The 22,588-nt window shown below is 40.4% G+C and overlaps 1 protein-coding gene across 1 annotated transcript in view; it reads left to right on the top strand.

The window, feature by feature from the left end:
• LOC308090779 (ryanodine receptor 1-like) overlaps nucleotides 1–22,588 on the top strand; it is a 124,911-nt gene that overhangs the window by 65,364 nt on the left and 36,959 nt on the right. Inside the window, exons 52-79 of the mRNA XM_080436044.1 lie at nucleotides 416–506; nucleotides 864–1,004; nucleotides 1,302–1,465; nucleotides 1,956–2,034; nucleotides 2,501–2,590; nucleotides 2,683–2,829; nucleotides 3,221–3,298; nucleotides 3,437–3,512; nucleotides 4,662–4,785; nucleotides 6,523–6,638; nucleotides 7,069–7,136; nucleotides 7,347–7,468; nucleotides 7,618–7,667; nucleotides 7,814–7,874; nucleotides 7,988–8,114; nucleotides 9,410–9,521; nucleotides 9,900–9,981; nucleotides 10,450–10,580; nucleotides 10,776–11,096; nucleotides 11,598–11,838; nucleotides 12,832–12,919; nucleotides 13,482–13,574; nucleotides 14,670–14,726; nucleotides 18,937–19,104; nucleotides 19,632–19,691; nucleotides 20,192–20,326; nucleotides 20,795–20,907; nucleotides 21,870–21,966. Coding sequence (XP_080292170.1) covers nucleotides 416–506; nucleotides 864–1,004; nucleotides 1,302–1,465; nucleotides 1,956–2,034; nucleotides 2,501–2,590; nucleotides 2,683–2,829; nucleotides 3,221–3,298; nucleotides 3,437–3,512; nucleotides 4,662–4,785; nucleotides 6,523–6,638; nucleotides 7,069–7,136; nucleotides 7,347–7,468; nucleotides 7,618–7,667; nucleotides 7,814–7,874; nucleotides 7,988–8,114; nucleotides 9,410–9,521; nucleotides 9,900–9,981; nucleotides 10,450–10,580; nucleotides 10,776–11,096; nucleotides 11,598–11,838; nucleotides 12,832–12,919; nucleotides 13,482–13,574; nucleotides 14,670–14,726; nucleotides 18,937–19,104; nucleotides 19,632–19,691; nucleotides 20,192–20,326; nucleotides 20,795–20,907; nucleotides 21,870–21,966 — 3,232 coding nt within the window. The remainder of the gene's footprint in view (nucleotides 1–415; nucleotides 507–863; nucleotides 1,005–1,301; nucleotides 1,466–1,955; nucleotides 2,035–2,500; nucleotides 2,591–2,682; nucleotides 2,830–3,220; nucleotides 3,299–3,436; nucleotides 3,513–4,661; nucleotides 4,786–6,522; nucleotides 6,639–7,068; nucleotides 7,137–7,346; nucleotides 7,469–7,617; nucleotides 7,668–7,813; nucleotides 7,875–7,987; nucleotides 8,115–9,409; nucleotides 9,522–9,899; nucleotides 9,982–10,449; nucleotides 10,581–10,775; nucleotides 11,097–11,597; nucleotides 11,839–12,831; nucleotides 12,920–13,481; nucleotides 13,575–14,669; nucleotides 14,727–18,936; nucleotides 19,105–19,631; nucleotides 19,692–20,191; nucleotides 20,327–20,794; nucleotides 20,908–21,869; nucleotides 21,967–22,588) is intronic.

The following is a 22,588-nucleotide window of genomic DNA, read 5'->3' as shown; positions in this document are numbered from 1 at the left end:
GCTATATTAAAATAGCCAATATATATAATACTGTATATAGATACAAATTGGTTAAACCCCTCAAGTACCCCTCTAGGTCCCCCGACCCCACTTAAAGAACAACTCTCTTACCTCATATTGATGATGTCTTATTGATGACCTCAGTCTTGCCCAAATATGGAGGCACAGCGGCACGGTGCATCATCAAAATGTGAAAAATATTCACATCCTCACAAAGATTCTTCCCCTATGATTTAAGGTTCTGCATTAGGGCTTTTTTAAGTCAGTCCTTGAGTCTTGTCATCTTGTTACTTTTTTGACGTTCTACTTCAAAAGCTCTATCAGTCTACAGCTAAAGGAAAGAACATTTGTCTTGACATTCTCCCAAAAGATATGGATTTAATGAAGGAAGTGTTATTATGATCTTTTTCTTAAGACATCTGCGTCCATCCATGCTCCAACACCTGCTGAGGCGGCTTGTATTTGATGTGCCAATTCTCAACGAGTACGCAAAGATGCCACTGAAGGTAGGATGACTTTGTATGCTACCTCACATGCAAATGTATTGTTCTGTGGTTGTTATTTTTCAGTTGCAGCCTATAGCCATTGGTAAAAATGTAAAAAGAATTTGGTTTTGTTACAATATCGTATATCAGTTTGATTTGTCTGCAAGATAGATGCTGGATAAAGTAATTAACCACTTAACCACTTAATTTAACCACAAAATATTCTAAAATATTCTGAAAATGGTTATAGATCATCTACAAAATGGTAAAAAAAAAATGCAAACTAGAAGGCCTGGGTTGAAGTGTTAATGTGGAAAATGTACAATGGCTAATACAGTGGTGGTTTGATTGATGGTGTCTTCATACTGTACAATGCAGCTGTTGACCAATCACTATGAGCGCTGTTGGAAGTATTACTGCCTGCCCAACGGCTGGGGTAACTTCGGCATCTCATCAGAGGAGGAGCTGCACTTGACTCGCAAGCTGTTCTGGGGAATCTTTGAGTCGCTGGCACACAAGGTGTGAACCTCTTTTTCCATGTCAAACCTGTTTTTTCAACATATACAGTAGCTCAGCATATTGTAATACCATCTGTTTGTTAAAGTGACCGTTAAATAGCTCTATATTCTGATAGTAATTGCTATAGTAACAGGGGTCTCCCTGTCTCTCCGGCTCTTTTGTAAACAGAAAATACATTTTCCGGTTGGGATACCAATTTTATCCAATCAGGATAGAGAACTCATACAAGATACAGGATAAACAAACAATTGGAAGTGATGAAAGAAATGAGGGCTAACGTGGCTGATGTGATTTCAGAAATTCGATGCGGAGATATTCAAAATCGCCATGCCGTGCATCTGCGCCATAGCTGGAGCGATACCTCCTGACTACGTTGACGCCACCTACTCATCCAAGACGGAGAAGAAGGCTTCGGTTGACGCAGAGGGGAACTTTGACCCTAAACCAGTAGAAACCACAAAGTGAGATCATAAAGGTTTAGTTTAGAACTACGAACACATGTTTTTATTCGGTACATTTATACATTTGACTAGGGCTGGGCAACACGGACCAAATCAAATAGCACATTATATATATATATATATATATATATATATATATATATATATATATATATATATATATATATATATATATATATATATATATATATATATATATATATATATATATATTTTTATTTTTCTTAAAAAATAGAGAACATTGCAGATCTACAAGAGCTTTTAAATTGGCTATTTTCTCTGTTTTTGAACTTTTTAAAATTATTATTATAGGGCTTAATTGATCAACCAGACAACACTTACTGTATGTCATATCACAATATTAAACCCAAACCCCAATCCCAGTCTAGTCTCATATTACGATATCAATACATCAATATATTGCCTGGCCCTGCATCTGACTTACTACAACACAAGATCTAAGCATTGTAATTCTGCTTCCAAATTGCAGTACCATCATCCCCGAGAGGTTGGACCCCTTTATCAACAAATATGCTGAATACACACATGACAAGTGGGCCTTTGAAAAGGTTGGTCATGGGATGTTTCCTGCTTGTTTGCACTGATACGTTGACAACATATTAATAGTGGCTCCTCTAACAATGGAAATATAGTTTGGTCTGTACATCTGTACAACATATCTTGGTCTAAGCTGTTCTTCTTTCATGGTCTTGATCATATAGAAATCAGTCTGTTAACAGACAGTTGATCAAATTATTGAATCTAGTAATTGTATTGCTCAGTGATTCTCAAACTTTACTTATGTACCCCCTCTACAATATTTTCCAGCTGAATACCCCCTTTAACAGCACAAAACATTCTTCCTGATACCGACACAGTTGTCGTGTTGTTGTCGTAGCTTATTTTTTTCCACATACATTTCATTTTATGTATTTGTTTTGCTTGGCTTTATTATTTGAAACTCAGTATAGAGTACTGGCTGTGCAACTGATTTTGATGCATGTGTAAAATGCCAAACATGTCACATCATTTCAGATTCAGAATAACTGGTCCTATGGAGAGGTGCTGGATGAAAATGCGAAAACCCACCCCATGCTTCGACCGTATAAAACCTTCTCCGAGAAGGTGAGGCTGCAGCAATGGTGTCCATTGGCGATTTCTGCCCTGTCACCCCATTCTGTGTTGGTGTCTGATCTTAGCGTCTTTTCCTGTGGTAGGACAAAGAGATCTACCGTTGGCCCATCAAAGAATCCATGAAAGCCATGCTCGCATGGGAGTGGACTCTTGACAAAGCGAGGGAGGACGATGAGACAGAGAAGAAGAAGCAGCCAACTTCTACTCGAAAGATCTCACAAACTGCACAGGTACTTGCACCGCAAGATCTGGAGCGTTGATTTAACTTGATCAACCTTTTACACTTTCACTTAAACCCTATATGCTTCGTTGACCGGGGTCCTCCAGGGGTCTATACTTGGTCACTCTATACAAAATCTCTTTGCCGAAAATAGCCGATCTACGAGCTCACAACGGGTTGCAAAGCGACGTGAGCTTGTAGATTGGTTATTTTTGGACAAATGTTCGCATATGTTCGCTGAATGTTCACTTATTATGACATGTCTAGATTGCCCAGCTAGGGTTCATGTGGTTAAATCAACAGTCCGGATTTCACTATATGTACAGTAGATGTTAGAATGTACAAACCAATAACCCTATCAGATTGGCATCTGTTCTGTATTGATTTTCCTGTGTTTTCAGGCTACTTATGACCCAAGCCATGGCTACAGTCCCCAGCCCATTGAAATCTCCCACATGGCTCTTTCAAGAGACCTGCAGGTGTGACACCAAAGTCTTTGAACTGATTCAAAGACATCATTTTCAGTTTTTTGATATGTTTATTGTTTCTAGTTTGGTCATTGGTCCCTTAATATATTGAACTTGCCGTGAACGTGCTATTTTTATCTGGGTTCCCAGTCTATGGCTGAGCAGCTGGCAGAGAATTATCACAACACCTGGGGAAGGAAGAAGAAAATGGAGCTGCAATCAAAAGGTGAGAGATACAGTATGGCATTTTACTTCAATAATAGTGCAAAGAAGCTTTGAGAAAAAGGATTGATAATATAAAGTGAAAGTGAAGTGAAAGTACTTGAATATGTGATATTTATTGCAGCAGTTCTCAAAGTGGGGTCCGGGGACCCCCACTGAGTCCCTTGGGTGGGTCCCCAGCAAAATGAAGAAAGTTTAACCACTTTAAATCTTTACACAAGGCTATTCGAAAATAGCCTATCTTAAAACTTCACAAACTCATTGCGTCGCGATGTGTTCGGAATAATGATTTAATTTCTAACAGGACAAATCTTCTCTTCTGGGGCTCCCTGGCACAACATCTTTTCAGAAGGGGGTCCACAGCCAAATACATATCAATCTGGGGGTCCTTGACATGAAAATGTTGGACAACCACTGGTTTACAGCACCCATGATCCCATACCTTTATGGAGTATTGTTGTTTTTAACCCATCAAAACCGGGAACGCATGATCTGTGTAACCACTTAAACCATTATTTTATACTTTGGCTATTCAAAAATAGCAGATATTCATGCTATGAGCTTGTAGATCTGCAATTTTGGTGCAAATCTTATATCTTTTTTAAAGCAAACATTTTTTAACTCAAATCTTTGCTTCTGAGGGTCCCTGGAACAACATATTTTGAGATGGGGGTCGGCGGCCAAATACATATAATTTGGGGGGTTCTTGACATGAAAAAGTTTGAGAACCACCAACATACAGTAGGCTTTTTCAAAAAACTGTTAGGATTTAGAAGACATTTGTGGAATCGGAACCTCAGGCCTTAACTCACTCACCGCCAAAGGGGAGAATTCTCCCCTTTTCAGTCAATGGTCTTTACCGCCAAAGGGGAGCATTCTCCCCTTTTAATTTTTTTTTTTTATTTTGTTTTTGAATTCCTAAAATGTTTCTCAAATTTTTTAGTATACATTTATAACCCTAACCCTAACGAATTAATTAAATTAAATTAAATTAATTTAAAAAAATCCATTCACTTCAATGTTAAAAAAAATAAATTAAATTAATTCACAATTTTTCTATAAAAAAATGATTAAAAACCTTGGCAGTGGGTGATTTTATTATGAAAAACCTTTGGCGGTGAATATTAATGTGTTTTGTGTTCACTATGTGCAGGCGGAGGCACTCACCCCTTGCTGGTGCCCTACGACACCCTGACTGCAAAGGAAAAGGCACGAGATCGAGAGAAATCCCAGGAGCTGCTCAAATTCCTTCAGATGAATGGATACGGTGTCACCAGGTGATGATGATGATGATGATGATGATGATGATGATGCCATGCTTGTGTCAACCTGGATGTCTTTGATGTCGGGCAGAAACCTTGTATCTGCTATTTTTGAAACATTTTGAAAGGGAAAAGTGGTTAAGTCTGTTTGTGTGTTTTATAAATATTTTACCAATGAAAATAATTGACAAGAGCTTGTAACTTAATAATTACATAGGATCCATTGGAACAGAGATACTTTTTCCCCATTTCCTGAAAAGTAAACGTTTTTGGACAAACACCAATTATTTTAGATTCAGATGAACAATGAATCCATGTCTATTTTGGAATAGACAAAATAGGGCTTCAGTGGTTTTGTATTAAGAATCTAAATCTAGATATTAACTAGTGACTAATGTTTCCTAATAATTGTAGTGGAGTAAAACGTACATTATTAGCCTCTGTAGTGTAGTGGAGTACAGGTACTGTATAAAGTACTGATAAGTGGACATGTTACAGTACTCAAGTAAAGTAAAAGTACCTCAGAAATATACTTAAATACAATACTTGTTTTAAATGCACTTAGTTACTTTACACCACTAGAAGTACACAACCACTGAGCAGGTTCATCATATTTCTTTGAATATTTTATCCAGCAGATGGTAGCAGTCCTACTGTTCAAACGATCAAAGTGTGATTAGAATGAGTTACATTTAAGCCGATAATGTTGAAAGTAATTCAAATCAGCTCTTGCGTGCATGGTGGATTGGACGAACGTGCTTATATCATCAACGCACCCCATTGATTCATATGGTAGATTCAGGTCATTATTTTTATTTTCACATAATTTTTATTGAAGATAATGTCAGTTTTACAGGAGGATAAACAATGACAGAGAACTCTTCGGATTTTCTGTGAAACAAACAAGCAAACGCACAAGACAAACACAAAGCCCCCCACCCAACCCTCTCAAGATAGTAATTTGACAATGGATTAAAAAGATTCAGGTCATTAAAGTGATGGGAATGTCATATCAATTCATAGGGAATCAAATCAAAATGTGTTAAAAATAAAACAGGCTTGTCACATACTGTAGGGTTAGTGTCCACAGGAAGTGCATGTATTATTTTAGAAAATTAATATTCACCAAGACACTACAATTTAGCAGTCGCGGATAACGACACTATTCCTTCCCTTTACATAATCCACATATGATTAGAGTGAGTTACATATTATGTAAGCTGATTATTTTGTAAGACAATAACAATTCAACTGCAAAATTGCAGCTCTGGCTGATTGAATGGAAGTGGTTATGTCATCGTGTCTCCTACAGTATGTGTAACAAAAAGCCATACATCAACCTCATCATTTCTAAACATCAGGGGACATGTTGTTCATTCTGTTCCACAAACCATCAATTGAAAATTCAAAATATAATAATAATTCCCCAGTTCTTTAATTCTTTGTTTGCGAAAGACAGTGATGACAGATAACATAATGATTTGTTTGTTATTAATTGCTGGAAAAAAGCTCTCTGACGTAGTGATTTTTCTGTAGCCACAATTGCGGTTGGTTTACTTTGTATTTGTAGTTCTCTCACTTTTGTAATATTGTGCACTTTTATTATTATATATGAAAAACTCACTGCTCTACCTAACATTATTTACGGCACTGTAAAAGCAGTATTTTTTTGTTTGTTCAGCCTATTGACATGCTCAGAATAGGAATGCTGGGGTTCAATGTGGTTAAAACATATTCTCCATTTAATTTCAGGGGCATGAAAGATATGGAGTCTGACATCTCGTCCATTGAAAAGAGGTTTGCGTATGGTTTCCTGCAGAAGCTGTTGAAGTGGATGGAGATCGCTCAGGAGTTCATCGCTCATCTGGGTATTCTTGACTCTGGGAGAATTAGATCAACAACTTATATTTGTGTACATGCAACTGAAGTGTATTTACAATGTTATACGTTGTTACATTATTGCGCTGCAGGAGGCTGTCTGTGTGTGTGTGTGTTTTTCATAGTGTAAGTCAGGCTCGTGTCCAGCTAAAACCTAGTCTGAATTTGGAGTCAGAAAAAACATTAAAAAATTAAATATGGAGAAAAGAGCTTTCTGCCCGACGATACATATACGGTGGTTAAAAAACAGTTTATAAATCCAAATCTATGTGAACAAAGGTGATAAAAAGAGCAAACGGTCCACAATTTGCAACCAGACTTCTAATACCAAATACAGTGTGTGTGTGCGCGCGTGTGTGCGTGCGTGCGTGTGTATTTTACAAGATATAATGTTCTAATTCTTTCCCATGTCTTTTTCAGAGGCTGTTGTAAGCAGTGGACGGGTGGAGAAGTCTCCCCATGAGCAGGAAATCAAATTCTTTGCCAAGGTGAGAGTTGAACATCGCCCAGTATCTGTGTGTTGACGAGCCAGTTCATTTCCATGACTCACAATAAAGGCAAAATTATGTTTCGTCGCACGATGGTGTCGCACGCCAATCATCCACGGCATGTTGTGAGCTCATACTGTAGGTCGGCTATTCTCGGCATGCGATACCACATGACCAAGTATGAATCAGGCTTAACTCTCTGTCTTTCAGATCCTGTTGCCTCTGATCAACCAGTACTTTAAGAACCACTGTCTCTACTTCCTGTCCACGCCTGCTAAAGTTCTTGGGAGTGGAGGCCATTCCTCAAATAAGGAAAAGGAGATGATTGCTAGGTATATACAAAACATCATACACACAACACACACAAGTTGTGAACTGAAACCTTTTCCTCATTTTACTTTGCCCTTTTTTGTTAGCTTTGATTTCCTTAAACTTCCTCTCCCTTCCTTTCCTTTCCTTTCCATTTCCTTTCCTTCTATAGTATCTTCGTTAAAATGTCCGCTCTGGTGAGACAGAGAGTTTCTCTCTTTGGTAAGACGTCTGCTCTTACACAGAATGTTTCCAACTGTTTGTCCTCTTGTCCATGATAGCCTATTGAATTATAAAAAGGTCCCTCACACCTCTACAAAACTACATTGATCTGCCCTTGTTTATGGTCTATGGTGTGATCTTTGCAGGAACGGATGCTTCAGCAATTGTTAATTGTCTTCACATTCTTGCACGATCATTGGATGCCAGGTAAAGTCATTTTGCTATAGATGACTATAGCACAAATAATGCAGATTTAAGATACATGCATGAAATGTGTGTAAAATGTACTTGAATTTGTATTTATTTATCTATGATTATAGGACAGTAATGAAATCTGGGCCAGAGATTGTGAAGGCAGGGTTGCGGTCATTCTTTGAGAGTGCTGCTGATGACATTGAGAAAATGGTGGAAAACCTCAAACTGGGCAAAGTGTCTAAAGGCAATCAGGTAATTTTAAGTATTTTACAGCTGACTCGGTTGGAATCTACTGTTGTCTTCCTTATCCATGGCTGGAAAGCCATATGGCTTTTCTTTAAAGGTATCGTTGGGGGCTTTTCTTCCTTTATTTTGGATAGTACAGTAAACGGGGAGAGAGAGAGACAGGGAGTGACACGCAGCAAAGGTCATCGGGCTCAGGCTCGCTGTCATCGGGCTCAGGCTCACTGTCACCAGGCCCAGGCTCGCTGTCATCGGGCCCAGGCTTGCTGTCATTAGACCCTGGTATGCGCCTTAACCACTAGGCCATCAGTGCCCCCAGCCATATGATTTGGGGCCCCACTTGCCCTATAGTTGCTTGTTATTTAAATTCTTAACATTTCATCAGTGTACCTGAAATATCCTTGGTCTGTGATCTTTACCTGTGTAACTGGCTCACTACTCCCTCTCCACCCAATGCGCACATGTTTATTTTTGCATTTTACATGACAGATAATTGTGTTCTAATTCATTCTTCATGACGGCCAGTGCAGTCTAGCAGTAGCTCTACGCTTTTCTAGTGTATTGTGTGTTTAGTGGAGTTTAGTTGGGCCAGAATAGCCCTTAGCTATAATTTCAGTAGTGTTTATGGGCAACGTGTACCAATTCAGCATTCTTCCATTTGGGTCCCTAGCCACTCAGATATTTACAAGATGGCACTTTTACAAGCCAGTGGTATGAAAATCCTTCGGCACTAATAGACGACTGGTTAATCATTTCCCAAACTCAGGAGCAGGCATCCCCTTCAGATCTGAGCGAATGGTCTTCACTTGGGACCCCAACTAGCACAGAGGCAGGATCTATGAATTCTGGATGACCGCCAGAGTTCTCTGTCCCTCTGAATCTTGACGAGAAGATTATTTTGTAACAGACTAGGGGATGATGTGGGGTTTTACACTGGGGGGCATAGGCCCTGTCATTCCAGCTCAAAGGTGAATTTGTTGGTATAATTAACTCAACCTCGGTGTCTATGATGGAATCATCCAGTGCTTGAAGCATTCAGAAATCATAGAACCATAGCTACTTGCCTAAAAGTCCTTACACATCAGCTCACGTTGTGGGCTTGTAGATCTACTGTTTCTGGCAAATGTTCAACCCAGAATAGTTGGGGTTCAAGTTGTTAAGTCTTGTTTTAATGTTCTCAGTTAATGTAATAATGCAGATGTTGTTTTCTGTATTGTGTACTTTGTTTTGTAACTTTGTAATCAATTCTCTCCTCTAGGGCAAATATAAGAGTAATTTGAATGATCTTCTTTTTCTTTTTAAAGCAAGTGAAAGGTGTGTCCCAGAACATTAACTACACCACCATTGCCCTCCTCCCGGTTCTCACCTCCCTCTTTGACCACATTGCTCAGCACCTGTTTGGAGATGATGTCATGCGTGAGTCCAGTCACTATGTTTACCATTTAAACTCTCAGTGAACTAATACTTACTCAATCTGGGAACCCCTTTTTTATTTTTTATTTGCTAAAACTGAATCTGTCTTGAGAGATGAATACTTACTTGACTAGGGGCAGCTCTAAAATAGTCGATCTACGAGCTCACAATATGTTTCATCGTGACGAACCAGTTTCATTGTGACGCATTGTATGCTTGTAGATCAGCTATTTCTCGCCAAATGTTTCCCCCAGAATCGGATTTTACCGAATGGGTTCCCAGATTGAGGTTCAAGCGGTTAAAGTTCTTGATGCTGTGACTGACCATTTACTCTTTCTTGTGGTATGGCTAACAAAAGCTGTCTTTGTTGCTTGCATACAGTGGACGATCTGCAGATGTCATGCTATCGCATCATGTGTAGCATCTACTCCCTGGGAACAGTCAAGAATCCGTGTGTCGAGAGGTGAGTCCGAAGTTACACCGGAGAAGTGTGTTGCCTCAACACTAAAGACACTTTTTTATCTTGCCATGGTAACCCGGGTTGCTGGGAATTTGAAGGTATGGCCCTTAGGTGCTGTACACATACTACAGTTTGCCTCCCCAACCCCTCTTTGACCCACTTGTAAGTTTAAACTTTTTACTGTATGGTTGCAGCTGTTTCTTTACTGTATGGTGAACAGATTTATGCATCAGGGAGACTTTCATTGTGTTATAAAAGTACTTTTTGATAGGTTAGAGTAGAGCCCAGTTTAACCATAACCATAATACCACTGAAGTATTATTATTTTGTATTTGTTTGTGTGTTTGTTTATTTGTTTATTTATTTATTTGTTTATTTATGTATTTACGTATTTATGTATTTATGTATTTATGTATTTATGTATTTATGTATTTATTTTCCTCCCTTTGAACTTGTTCCTTAACTTTCTAGACAGAGGCCGGCTGTGGGAGAGTGTCTTGCTCACCTTGCAGCCGCAATGCCTGTCGCCTTCCTGGAGCCCCATCTGAATGAGTTCAATGCCTTCTCTGTGTACACCACCAAGACACCCAGGGAAAGAGCCAGTGAGCGCTTATCTTATCCTTAAATCACAAGCGAGGACATCTGAACACGATCACTGACAACACATCCTGTTGTGCTGGAAAACAGAGTACAATAGCACATACATAGAAAACAATTGAAAACAATTACACACATTTTCTATCTTGCTCATGAATGTGGTTTTCTTCTGCTCTTTCTCTCCGTTATGATCCCCAAAGTCTTGGGCCTTCCCAGCGAGGTCCAGGAGCTGTGTCCGGACATCCCGGAGCTGGATACCCTGCTGAAGGAGATCGGAGAGCTGGCGGAGTCAGGGGCTCGCTACACTGAGATGCCCCACGTGATCGAAATCACCCTGCCCATGTTGTGCAACTACCTGCCCCGCTGGTGGGAGAGGGGACTCGAGTGCTTGCCCGAGCTGGAGGGCCGCATATGCACCGATGTCACCTCGGAACACCTCAACCAGTTGCTGGGTAGCATCATGAAGATCGTCGTCAATAACCTGGGTATTGACGAAGCCTCCTGGATGAAGAGGTTGGCTGGTGAGGGACCACCTTTAATGCCGTTTGTGTGTGCTAGCATCAGTGGAGGAAAGTAACTTACGTTTTTTACTCTCAAGTCCTGTACTTTCTTTTTTTTATATTGGGAGGTACTTTTAATTTACTTGAGTAAGTCCATGTTTTATTACCTTATACTGCTACTACACTCTCAGAGGCAAATATTGTACTTCTTACTCTACTACAATTATTTGAACACTTTAGTTACAATTTACTTTGTAGAGTTAGATTATTAAAAAACATACATTCAATTAAGCCCAAGTTTATTAAAAAATAGCCGATCTACAAGCTCACAACGTGTCGCAATGTGACGTGTTTTGAGCTTGTAGAGCAGCTATTTTTTGAAAGATGTTGATAACATGTAACAGTATTTCTACTTTTAAAGTGTAATAAATCCTTCTTCCACCACTGTGTAGCATACACCTGCACGTGTGCGTTGAGTGTTTGGTCCTCCAGTCCCAACGACGTCCCTTTCTTTCTTCCCAGTCTTCTCCCAGCCCATCGTGAGCAGGGCAAAGCCCGAGATGCTCAAGTCCCACTTCATCCCGACCATGGAGAAGCTGAAGAAGCGCACAGGGAAGGTGGTGGCTGAGGAGGACCACCTGCGCATGGAGGGCAAGTCGGAGTGCGACGAGGAGGACGGCACCATACGGGACGAGTTTGCCGTGCTGTGCAGAGACCTGTACGCCCTGTACCCTCTGCTCATCCGCTATGTGGACAACAACAGGTAGTGTGGAGCATTGGTTCTCAATAGCTGCCATAGCTGAGTGGTTAGTGAGCCCGCCTGGGGAGCCAGACCCCTGGTTGTCCCCTGGTTGTCCCAGGTACGATTCCAGGCCATGACAGCAATGTGTCGATGCGTGTTTCCTTGAGCAAGACTCTTCACCCCTAATTGCTCCCCGGGCGCCAATGGAGGGAGAAGGCTGCCCACTGCTCCTAGTTGTTATAGGATGGGTTAAAAGCAGAGGACGAATTTCACGCTATGTGCATATATATACATATATACACATAATGTGACAAAATAACACCCAAAAGGAGTGGGGACTATTCTATTCTATTCTAAGTGTGGTCCGGGGACCCCCAGGGGTCCTTGGGGGGGGGGGGGGGGATACCAGGAGGTCCCCAGCAAAATTAGTTAATAAAACAATCACAATCATTTTAACCCCTTTATCCATATTTTATACTTTGGCTATTCAAAGATAGCAGATATACAAGCTCATAGCGCGGCACTCGGTAGCAGATCTACAAGCTCATAGCTTGTAGATCGGCTACCGAGTGCAGATCTACGAGTGAAAAATCTTGAAAATGTGTGCAAATCTTTAAAGGCGAATATTTTTAACACAAATCTTTGCTTCTGAGGGTCCCTGGCACAACATATTTTCAGGTGGGGGTCCGCGACCACATACCAATTTGGGGGTCCTTCCTTGGCACGAAAAGGTTTGAGAACCACTGCTGTGGAGGAACAAACAAGTAAAGGTTTTCATTCCATGAATCATTTTTATAAAAGAAAAACTAAATAGCCCTATTTAGTCACAAAGACGATGAGAAATTAGCATTTGATCAACACAGCAAGTATGGTCGCAATGATGATACACACCCAGCGTTTTTTTTGCTCTGGGTAATAAAAGGGTGCTCATCGGACCCTGAAATTGGTTATTTGTCAGTCTCTAATTTTGAACTTGAAATGAGTCCCTGGTGTGATTTTTTTTTCCCATGACAGGGCAAGGTGGTTGACGTGCCCGGACCCAGATGCTGAAGAGCTGTTTCGAATGGTGGGAGAAGTATTCATATTCTGGTCCAAGTCCCATGTGAGTATACTCATTTGGCTGAGAAGGTGGCATGTATACTAAGTCTTACATTTTCTGGGGGGATGGTGGGTGGGTAAAGTACTTTTCTTTCTAATATTTCCTTTCTAAAAGGTCCCCAACCTTTTTTGCACCAAGAACCACTTCCATGTTGTCATAAAATGTACTACAATACTCAAGTAAATGTACTTATTTACTGTACACCACTGTACTTATGTCGTGTTAACATTTAACACCTGTTAACATCACTGTCTATCTTCACCCAACACTCAATCCCTGCATTTAGAGCAGACCAGTTGTAACCAGGTAAATGGCAAAGTTGTAGCAAAGTAAAAAGTAGATTACCGGCTAAAAAATATACTCGAATAATATAGCGTTTTTTAAAAAGGAACACGGATTCATCCTTCTGCTTTTGATATCCCCCCACCTCTGGTTATTCATTTGATCATCAGTGAGGATAATGTTTTATCCTATTCCCCGCTTTTGGTCAGACTGAATGTCCTTTTGGCCCCACAGCCGTGCTGACCCCATGCTCTCTCTCTCTGTACTTCTCATGTTTGCTCAGAATTTCAAGCGAGAGGAGCAGAACTTTGTGGTGATGAATGAGATCAATAACATGTCATTCCTCACCGCTGACAGCAAGAGCAAGATGAGCAAGGTGAGCGAATCAAAGGAAAGATGGAAACGCTTTGACACACAGTAAAATATTGAGTCTAATTTCGCACTTTCAGTGTTAATTTTACTTTCACTTTTACATTAAGACTCAGGATTCTGCTGCGTGGCTGTCACGTATATTATGCCGTCTTTAGATATATGACATATTTGTGCATCTCCAGATTACATTATCATATTATGCTATTTTGTGTCCTGGATTTTATCATTTCTCTCTGTTATTTCCCCCCACAATGTTATATTTTGCTTAATTATTTGAACCATGTTAGGTGTGATATGTAGTATTAATTAATGCACTCTGCAAATGTAACATTTTACGTCATGATGCTAGCATTTCTGTATGCAACGCAAGCTTTATAGTCTTGTGGTATTAATCCAACTATGCAAGCCAAGACAGAAAGGCTCCATCTTTACCAGGTACCGTTGGCATCTGTACACATTTTAGGCCATTATTACTTTATTCCTGTGGTTCTCAACTCTGGCCCTGTGGACACACAGGACTGCTGGTTTGTATTCTAAGCAGCCTGACCAGGGACTTACTTGGGCCAAACACCAGGGGAATGCAATTGAACACTGTTAGAAATAGACAACATTGAATAGTCTGGGTCTCCAGGACCACAGTTGAGAACAATACTGACTTAGCAATACTGTAAGTTGATCAGATTTGTATTCCAGGTCACAATTTATATTACAATGGTCTCATTCCGGTGTATCAACACATGACAAAAGTGTTGTAGGTATGTCTTGATATTGTGTACAAACTAGATGGAAATCGCACTATGGAAACTACGTAGAGAACACAATGCACAGTGCATTATTAGAAATGTATTATCATTATCATTATATTCACATACCGACTGTTTGTATATACCGGTACACAGTATTAATGTGTGTAATTGCTATACAATGCTATACAATGCTACGGTAACACACCGGAATGAGATTAATGTAAAGTAAATGTGTCCATTATAATATTTTGTTGTTGATTTTGTTAGAGCAATAGCAGCTGTTTTAACTTGATTCTTTATTTTGACTTGTCCCCCTTATCTCTCCTCTGTTGCATTGATGCTGGGTTTTCCAGGGCGGGGACTCAGAGGTTAGACTTTGTTCCCTGCACGCCCGCTGTGCTGTCCGCATGGCACCTCACCCTGGGGGGAGCTTTTCATCAACCCCTCCAGCACACTGGCACATCAGATCCACACACACACACACCCACACACACACACACACACATGCACAAAAGACACACGCACTAGTGCATCAGCGCGTTCCGCTCAGAAAAGCATGACGCGGCAAACCAAATCCAGCACTGGTGACAAATACTTTCTTTGTACAAGCAGCTGTATCTGCTTATCAGCTAATACCTTGCAATCCATCACCAGTGGAAAAAGAACTCAGTCCAGAGTTTGTCATCGCTATAAATACACACTTACTTCCAGGAATAGGAGATGAAAATCCTGGCCTGAATTTTACTTCACAGAAGCCACCGACATGTAGTTTGTATCCAGTTACATTGGCACCAGTGACTCATTACACATTCATAGGGCCATGCTTGCGTACATGGACGGTTATGCACAATCTTGGATTGTGGGTGACTTTGTTAACAACAACACAATGGTGTATTTATAGTACACATTCATTCACCTTTTATTTAACCTTTATTTATTTTCTCGGAAACACATTTTCGATGATGCCGAGATTACAAAAAGCATAGCACAACCGCGATCATAATATTGAAATAAGAACAGGGTAAAAGCAAGGTTGTGTATGTACTGTAAAAGCAAGCAAATACCCATATCATATCAATATACACATTTTGCTTAAAGTAACATTCTACAAAAGGATACATATAACTGGATTGATACAGCTGTAGCCATGTAGAAGCCCTATTCATACATCTAATAGCGCATGTATTCTGCATTAAAATTCACATTATATTTTTTTGTGATAGAAATACTAAAATAGGTTTTTCCAAACAACTCCTCCTGGTGCGTTAAGAGCTCTGTAACTTTACAGTAAAAAAAAGGACTTCTGCAATGGCTACACCTGTAACACAGAAAAGGGAGAGACACCTTTCCTGTACAAGATCAACACCGGACGATAGGGCAGACCCCCCTAGCCTGTGGGTGGCGCCCCTCACGTCCTGCCAGTGTGTGAGGGGGGGAGTCTGGATGGGGCGCTTGATGAAAGTACTCTGCTGTAGAAAGTCGGGCTCATGATGGCACTGAGATCTTCCACTGGGCCTCAGGTCTGTGGTGAGAGCGCAGTGCCATCATCCTGCCACTGGAGTTTGCTCTTTAGTTTGATCAATAGTTGGATTGGAGTCGTCTTGTCTTTGCTATGTTGGTTTCGTTTTGGGTTTTTCTTGTGGAAGGTTGATTGGTATGTAGCTTCTTTTTTCTTTTTTCTTTTACTGTATTGCAACGTTTTGTTTTTATTTTGCCTCTACTAGGGGATAACATTAGTCTTCCTCTCTGTGCTCATGTCTTCATACAGTAGGCTACCTCCCCTGGAAATTGCGTGGAACCATGCCATGGTTCAGTTTCCATTACAGCGCCCCCTGCCCTCTCACCTGCACCGCGCTAACACATGACCTGGTGCTGAAACTTAACTGTCAGCGGGTTTTGATGCAGACATTACTCAGTTCCTTTACATGTATTCAATGATATTACTTGAGAATTAATTACATGAGGAGAGAGAGAAAGCTTCCCTTGAAAATGCTTTTTGTGCCCTCTTTCCTCTAAGCTAGCCTTTCATAACACACCAGAACTGGCACTAAATTGGAGACGCTGACACTGCTTATATCTCATATTCACAGCACATGCACACAACACCAGCCATGTTTACAAAAAAAGAAAACAAACAAATATTTAGATGCAAAGCTAAAAGTTTAAATTATCAACCCCCCTCCCCCACCTCACATACTGTCAATCTGCCAAAGGATTTCTCTTATTTGTAGAGCTGCTTTGCATCCTCTCCTGTTATTGTGAGGCGGCCATTACTGTGCAGTCATCTTGTTCTCCACTCTCTGACCCAAATCTTAACGCTTAATTATCATAATACAGAGAACTATGCACACACCCTCACAATGTCAACTGTCTGCAAGTGCATTGTGAATGGCAGTGGTTTTCAAACTTTGTGTGCCCAAGGCACTCCAATGGACAAGCCAAAATCTGAAGACACACCTCTAGTCATAGCGAAACTAGCCGGTCTACAAGCTCACAACGCGTCGCATCGCGACACCTTGCAAGCTTGTAGTTCTTCTATTTTTGCTTTTTTGGTTCTCAAAGTGGGGTCTGGGCCCCCTCAAGGACCAATGGGGGTCCCCGGATCCCACTTTGAGAACCACTCAAAGTGGGTTTTAAAGTACATTATACCAGTGGTTCTCAAACTGAGGTGCTGAGGCACACCGGTGTGTGCTAAATGATTGGAGTGTGTAAATGGAGTTATAGGCCTATTAAGCATAGTAAACTGGGGGTCCTTGAAATGAAAAGGTTTGAGAATCACTGACGTATGGACTCATGCACAAGGAGCAGGCCTGAGCCGTGCACATAATAGAACAGTAATGTACCCTCACAGGAACAGGTCAGGAGTGCGGGAGGCGAGCACAGGGACGTATCCCACACACACTCTGGGTTTAGCCGTGTGATCATGCTCATTCTTTGTTACAGTAACCGCTTCCCATCGGTGTGAATCTAAACATGTAACGTTGCAATGTAGCTCTGTCACTCCCCAATGCTGCATGCATGACATGTTTAACTTCTCACAAGGTGCTGTTTCTGTCGCTTGCCAGTATGCGCATTCATAGAGGGTTGTTTTTTTCTGATTTGCTTTTTATGTGGAATGCTGAGTGCATGGATGCTTACTTGAATGGATTGCACCAGCATGTTTTTTTAATTTATGTTTATCAATGCAATTGCGCTGAGTTCCTCTTCTGCAGCTAAAAGAATGATCCCTTCCAACCTCCCCTTGACCAAAGCCATACATTTCCCAGTTTCGCCCTCACCATTTCTACCCATTTCTGCTGTACCCACTCCTTACTAGCCAGAGCTCAGAGGGATTATGATGTTTGCGGTCCACTCTGCCCTACAACCAGACAACCAGCAGTAACAGTAACAGTAATACAACATAAATAAGTGAATACAGAATAAATGGACCATGAAGTCCAATATTACAGAACATGTTTCCAGTTACTGTTATACAGTAACTCTGGTTGCAGGTGCAGACTTCTAAAAAACTGTGCCCTGCACTCTTATTACTTATTAGGCCTACTGAAGCACATTTTAGTTCAAACTACTTAAATGTAGTTTATGTAGTTTGTTCTAAAAGCAAGCTGTTTCAGTCTCACATTCAAACGTAAATATAATAAAACTATATATCAGGTAAAAATATCAGGATTATTTTGGCAATTTGTTTTTTACCGATTAACGTTTTTTAAGGCCGATATCGGCCCAACCGATATAATGAACTATTAATTGTGCATAAAAATAGTCGATAGTTATAGCCCTACTCTGCATGCTGTTACTGCTGGTTACTGCTGGTTGGTTTTGTGGGGCAGCAGAATGCTCCCCTCCAGAAAGCCGAGATGAAGACGATCTAAGGGGAGGTATGTGATAGAAGGCTGTGGTGGGAGATGATCCTACTGTACAGCCAACTGGAGCAGATGTGGGGCCGGAGACAGAATAATGTGCATCAAGCAGATCTGCTTCACTTTCACTCGTTTAGCATTTTGTTCATGCGTGTCTCATAGTGAGTTGCAGCTGGATATTTCTTCATGCACAAGTCTACCGGTGTTATGAAGAGTTTATGACTTTGTGTGTGCGTGTGTGTGTGTTTATCCTTCCTTTACCAAAAGGTAGGACGATGTTTAATAGGACACAGCAGTCACAAGTGCTTGGCGCAGAACATCGCTGAGTATAATTTTTGTCCTGAATAGTAAAGTAGCCTTATTTGAGATATATTGATGAACATGTCAAAAGATATTTTTTTACCAAGTTAATGTTTGTTGTTTTCCATTTTTTACACAGAATTCGAGTGGAGAGGTATTTTGTCGACTGCATTATTTTGTGTGATGTGGAAAATAGAATGAGTTGCACTTTGTGCTATGGAAGTGTCATAGCAATGCCGAGCATTATGGTACAGTAGCTAGTACAGTAGTTGGTTGGTTTTATTGACAAGGGCTTTTGTCTGTGAAAATGGCCTTACCTGGCATTGAATCGAGACTGTCGTGTGTTCAATGCAAAGCAGTGTTTGCTTTTGGTATGTTCACCTCGCACACGGTGGTTTGTGCCCTGGCGCTTCATAAGAAAGCGTGAATGCCTCTTGGTCCTTTATTCTCTCTCTCCCAGGGCGGCTCAGACGCAGAACGTACCAAGAAGAAGAAACGGGGAGATCGTTACTCTGTGCAGACGTCGCTAATTGTGGCCGCCTTGAAAAAGATGCTCCCCATCGGCCTCAACATGTGCTCGCCTGCTGACCAGGAGCTGATCAACTTGGCCAAGCTCCGATACTCTTTGGTAGCCTTTTTCTGCCTTTGAATAAACCCCACCAAGTACAGTAGTTGTTTCTCAAGAGAATGGCATGTAAGCGTCACACTAATGACTTGACATAAATGTTCATTAGTATGATGCTGATCTTCAGTGTTTGTCAAAAAAGTGGGACTTCTTCAGTGTACTGCATGTGTACTGTATTATTTGGATGCTGTGAACAAGCAATTGTCAGTGAATTCAAAGCTGGAAGAATGAGTTCTTAAAATTATGAACTTAAAAATGTATTCATATAGTAGCCTGCACGCTCAGATACCAAGTCTTAAGGCGGTTACACACCGGCGAATATGCGAATATACGCAAAATTCGGACTCGTTCCGAATAATTAAAAGACGCTTTTTTCGCTCCGCGAAACTGGTGTGGAAGCTTGCATTGACTTTATAAGGTTTTAAAAAAAAACGTATTATTCGCATGAAAAAAATCGCCCCGGTGTGTAAGGACCTTTAAGAGTTTAAGTTGTGATGATAACGTTCACCGAAAGGTTGTTTTGCTCACAGAGAGACACTGATGAAGAAGTGCGCGAGTTCTTGCAGAACAACCTTCATCTTCAGGGCAAGGTAATGGGGTGGTTCTGTAAGTTAGAGCTTTTTAAGTTGTCATTTGGCCTTTATATTAAACTTTACTTTGTTAGTACAACTGCCAAAATAAAACAGACTCTTCAATAATTACAGATGCAAAGTATTATGTTTAAAGATGACATATTTTCTAGCTGTGTGTTTGTCTCAGCCAATCACAGCGATGGGGACATATTTTTCATTGCGGTTCATCTTTAAAAAGATTAAGTGTTAAATTGTGAATTATGTTAAGTTTTCTTGATGTGGTTTATGTGCAAACACAAATTGCAAATTCAAGTAAGAACCAGGTAATACGTTGAATTCATTACTTCTGCTTTTGACATAGTTTGTATCACATTTCTGAGCTTCTGTCTTTTTGGCAGTAGTCTACTCACAGTATAGTGTGTACAGACCCTGGAATTTGACAATTCCATTGGTTGAGCCTTTAATTGTGCCACGCTTTTTAGGCAGCACTGGTCAGTGTTCCTGATTGTTGTGTATAGGTTGACAACCCATCTATGCGCTGGCAAATGGCTCTGTACAAGGAGATGGCAGGGAAGGCTGAGGATGCTGACAACCCGCAGAAGGTTGTGAAGAGAGTACAGGAGGTGTCTGCTGTCCTTTATCATATTGAAGTGGTGAGTAGCCAACATAGTCACCCAACACTGAAGCACCCAACAGGGTTCGATTTGTGGAAAAACAGAGGGATGGACATTTTCTTAACCACTTAAGGTATACCTTGTCATACAACAAATAGGAACATATGTACAAGCTCTTGTGAGCTATTAGATCTGCTATTTTCACTATTTTTGAAAATAAATAGATTAAAACGTTTTTTTTTAAAGCTGTGGTTAACATACATTTATTAATTACATTTTTAAATTGTGATATTATTATCAAACATATATATCAATGTCAGACATGTTCAGTATGAACAGAAGCAGGGATAAAACATATCCCCACTGGCCAAAAAAATGAATGACCGGGGTTGGTATCAAAAGTAAGGGCAGATTTATTCGGGTAGTCTGTCTCAAAAAAAAAATTGCCACCAGTGCGTGCCTCTTTTCTCTAAAAAAACATAATCGTATAAAACTCTGCTGGTCTAGACGGAGCGCCCCTTTAAGTCGAAGATGATGGTGTGGCACAAACTGCTGTCCAAGCAGAGACGCAGGGCAGTGGTGGCCTGCTTCAGGATGACACCACTCTACAACATACCAAGGTACGGTGATAGAAGAAGTACCGTACTCACATGTTTTACTTAAGTAAAAGTATCAATACTCCAATGTAGATATACTCTGTTACACGTAGTTTTCAAAATATTCTTGAGTAAAAGTAGAAAAGTATCAGCATCAAAATATACTTAAAGTACCAAAAGTAAAAGGACTCATTGTGCAGAATGTCCCATTTCACAAGTTCAAAATGTATCAAAAATCTTTTGAAAATAGCCGATCTACAACGCGGTCACACCGAACTGGAATTTTACCCACTGAATGGGTAAAATGATTTTACCTATGAGTCATAGGTAAAATTCCAGTCCACCCTCATAATTCTGACCACGCCATTCCCATTGAAAAGCTTTGGCAGAATCCACCCTCATAGGTAGAATTAAAGTGCCGTGTGACCGAGTGTAAATATTTGCCAAAATGGTCTAAAATGTCTCTAAATACACAGCACAGATGTTTCCAACAATTTTTTTTGGTTATGTTTTTATAAATCAATGTGTATAATAGCCTTATATAAAAAGTGAGTACTGAAATCAATAGACAAAATTTTGGCATTATTTTTTATAAACAGTGGACTGATCTAGTGTAGACACTAGGTCATGGAATATATATCTAATGCTATATCCTCTGCAGAAGAACTTTATTGTATTACTTGTCAGAGAACACATGCAGGGTTTTACGAATAAATTGGTTTCACATTGCTTTGCCGCATATAAAATGTGTGCTGAATATACATTATACTGCATGTAGACTACTGTATGGACACATTGGCTTTTTTTAGGAATATAAATCAATGCACTGCAACTCAATATCTAATAAACAACTGGCTGTATTGTTTCTCTCTCACAGAAGCACTGAAGGTCAAAGCATTATACATTTAAAATGCATGAAAGACTCAAAGATAATTCTATGTACATTATGCTCATACATTTTGTGTGTGTGTTTGCTTCCATCACAGGCACAGAGCTTCCAACATGTTCCTGGAGGGATACAAACGTAACTGGATCCACACAGAGGGATACTCCTTTGAAGACAGGATGATAGATGACTTATCTGTGAGTTTGTTGTGCCATTTTCCATGAATCTTTAGCTTAAAAACCCCAGCAATGCTCCGCTTTACATTGATGGAAGTTATAAAGCTGCTGGTACGGTCCTTTAAAGTTAATCTCTAGTCTAGTGCTTTTAAAACTGTAATCCATAAAATTATTGTGAATACATTTTTATATGAACAAATCTGTATGGTAGACTATGCTAATATATTAGAACATAACACAACTGCGGTGCTAGTGCAATTTCAGGAGACCGGGGTTTGAATCCAGGTGTAACAGCCCAAAATACCCATTGTGTTTTTCTTTCTTTTCTTTTTTCACATCATCATTATTGTCTCCGCCAGGCCGAAAGGCATGGCGAGAGAGTATGTTTTACCCCCTGTCCGTCCGTCCGTCCGTGTGTCCGTCCGTCCGTCCATCTGTCTGTGAGCAGCTAATCTCCGGCACCGTTGGCCCGGCCGCTGCGAAACTGTGCACACACACTCCCTGGATGCCAATTCAGAACCTCTGCCCCAAATTTTTCACATGGCCCTGTTATAGCGCCACCAGGAGGCCGATTTGTGCAAAACCTTTTTTTTTATATTACTCCTACAGATTTTATCCCAACGTCATGCAAATCGGTACACAG

The sequence above is a fragment of the Gymnoscopelus braueri genome (assembly GCF_963280865.1).
Source record: "Gymnoscopelus braueri genome assembly, chromosome: 8".
Lineage (NCBI taxonomy): Eukaryota > Metazoa > Chordata > Actinopteri > Myctophiformes > Myctophidae > Gymnoscopelus > Gymnoscopelus braueri.
The sequence above is the reverse complement of the archived record's forward strand: the minus strand, read 5'-3'. Positions and strand labels throughout refer to the sequence as shown.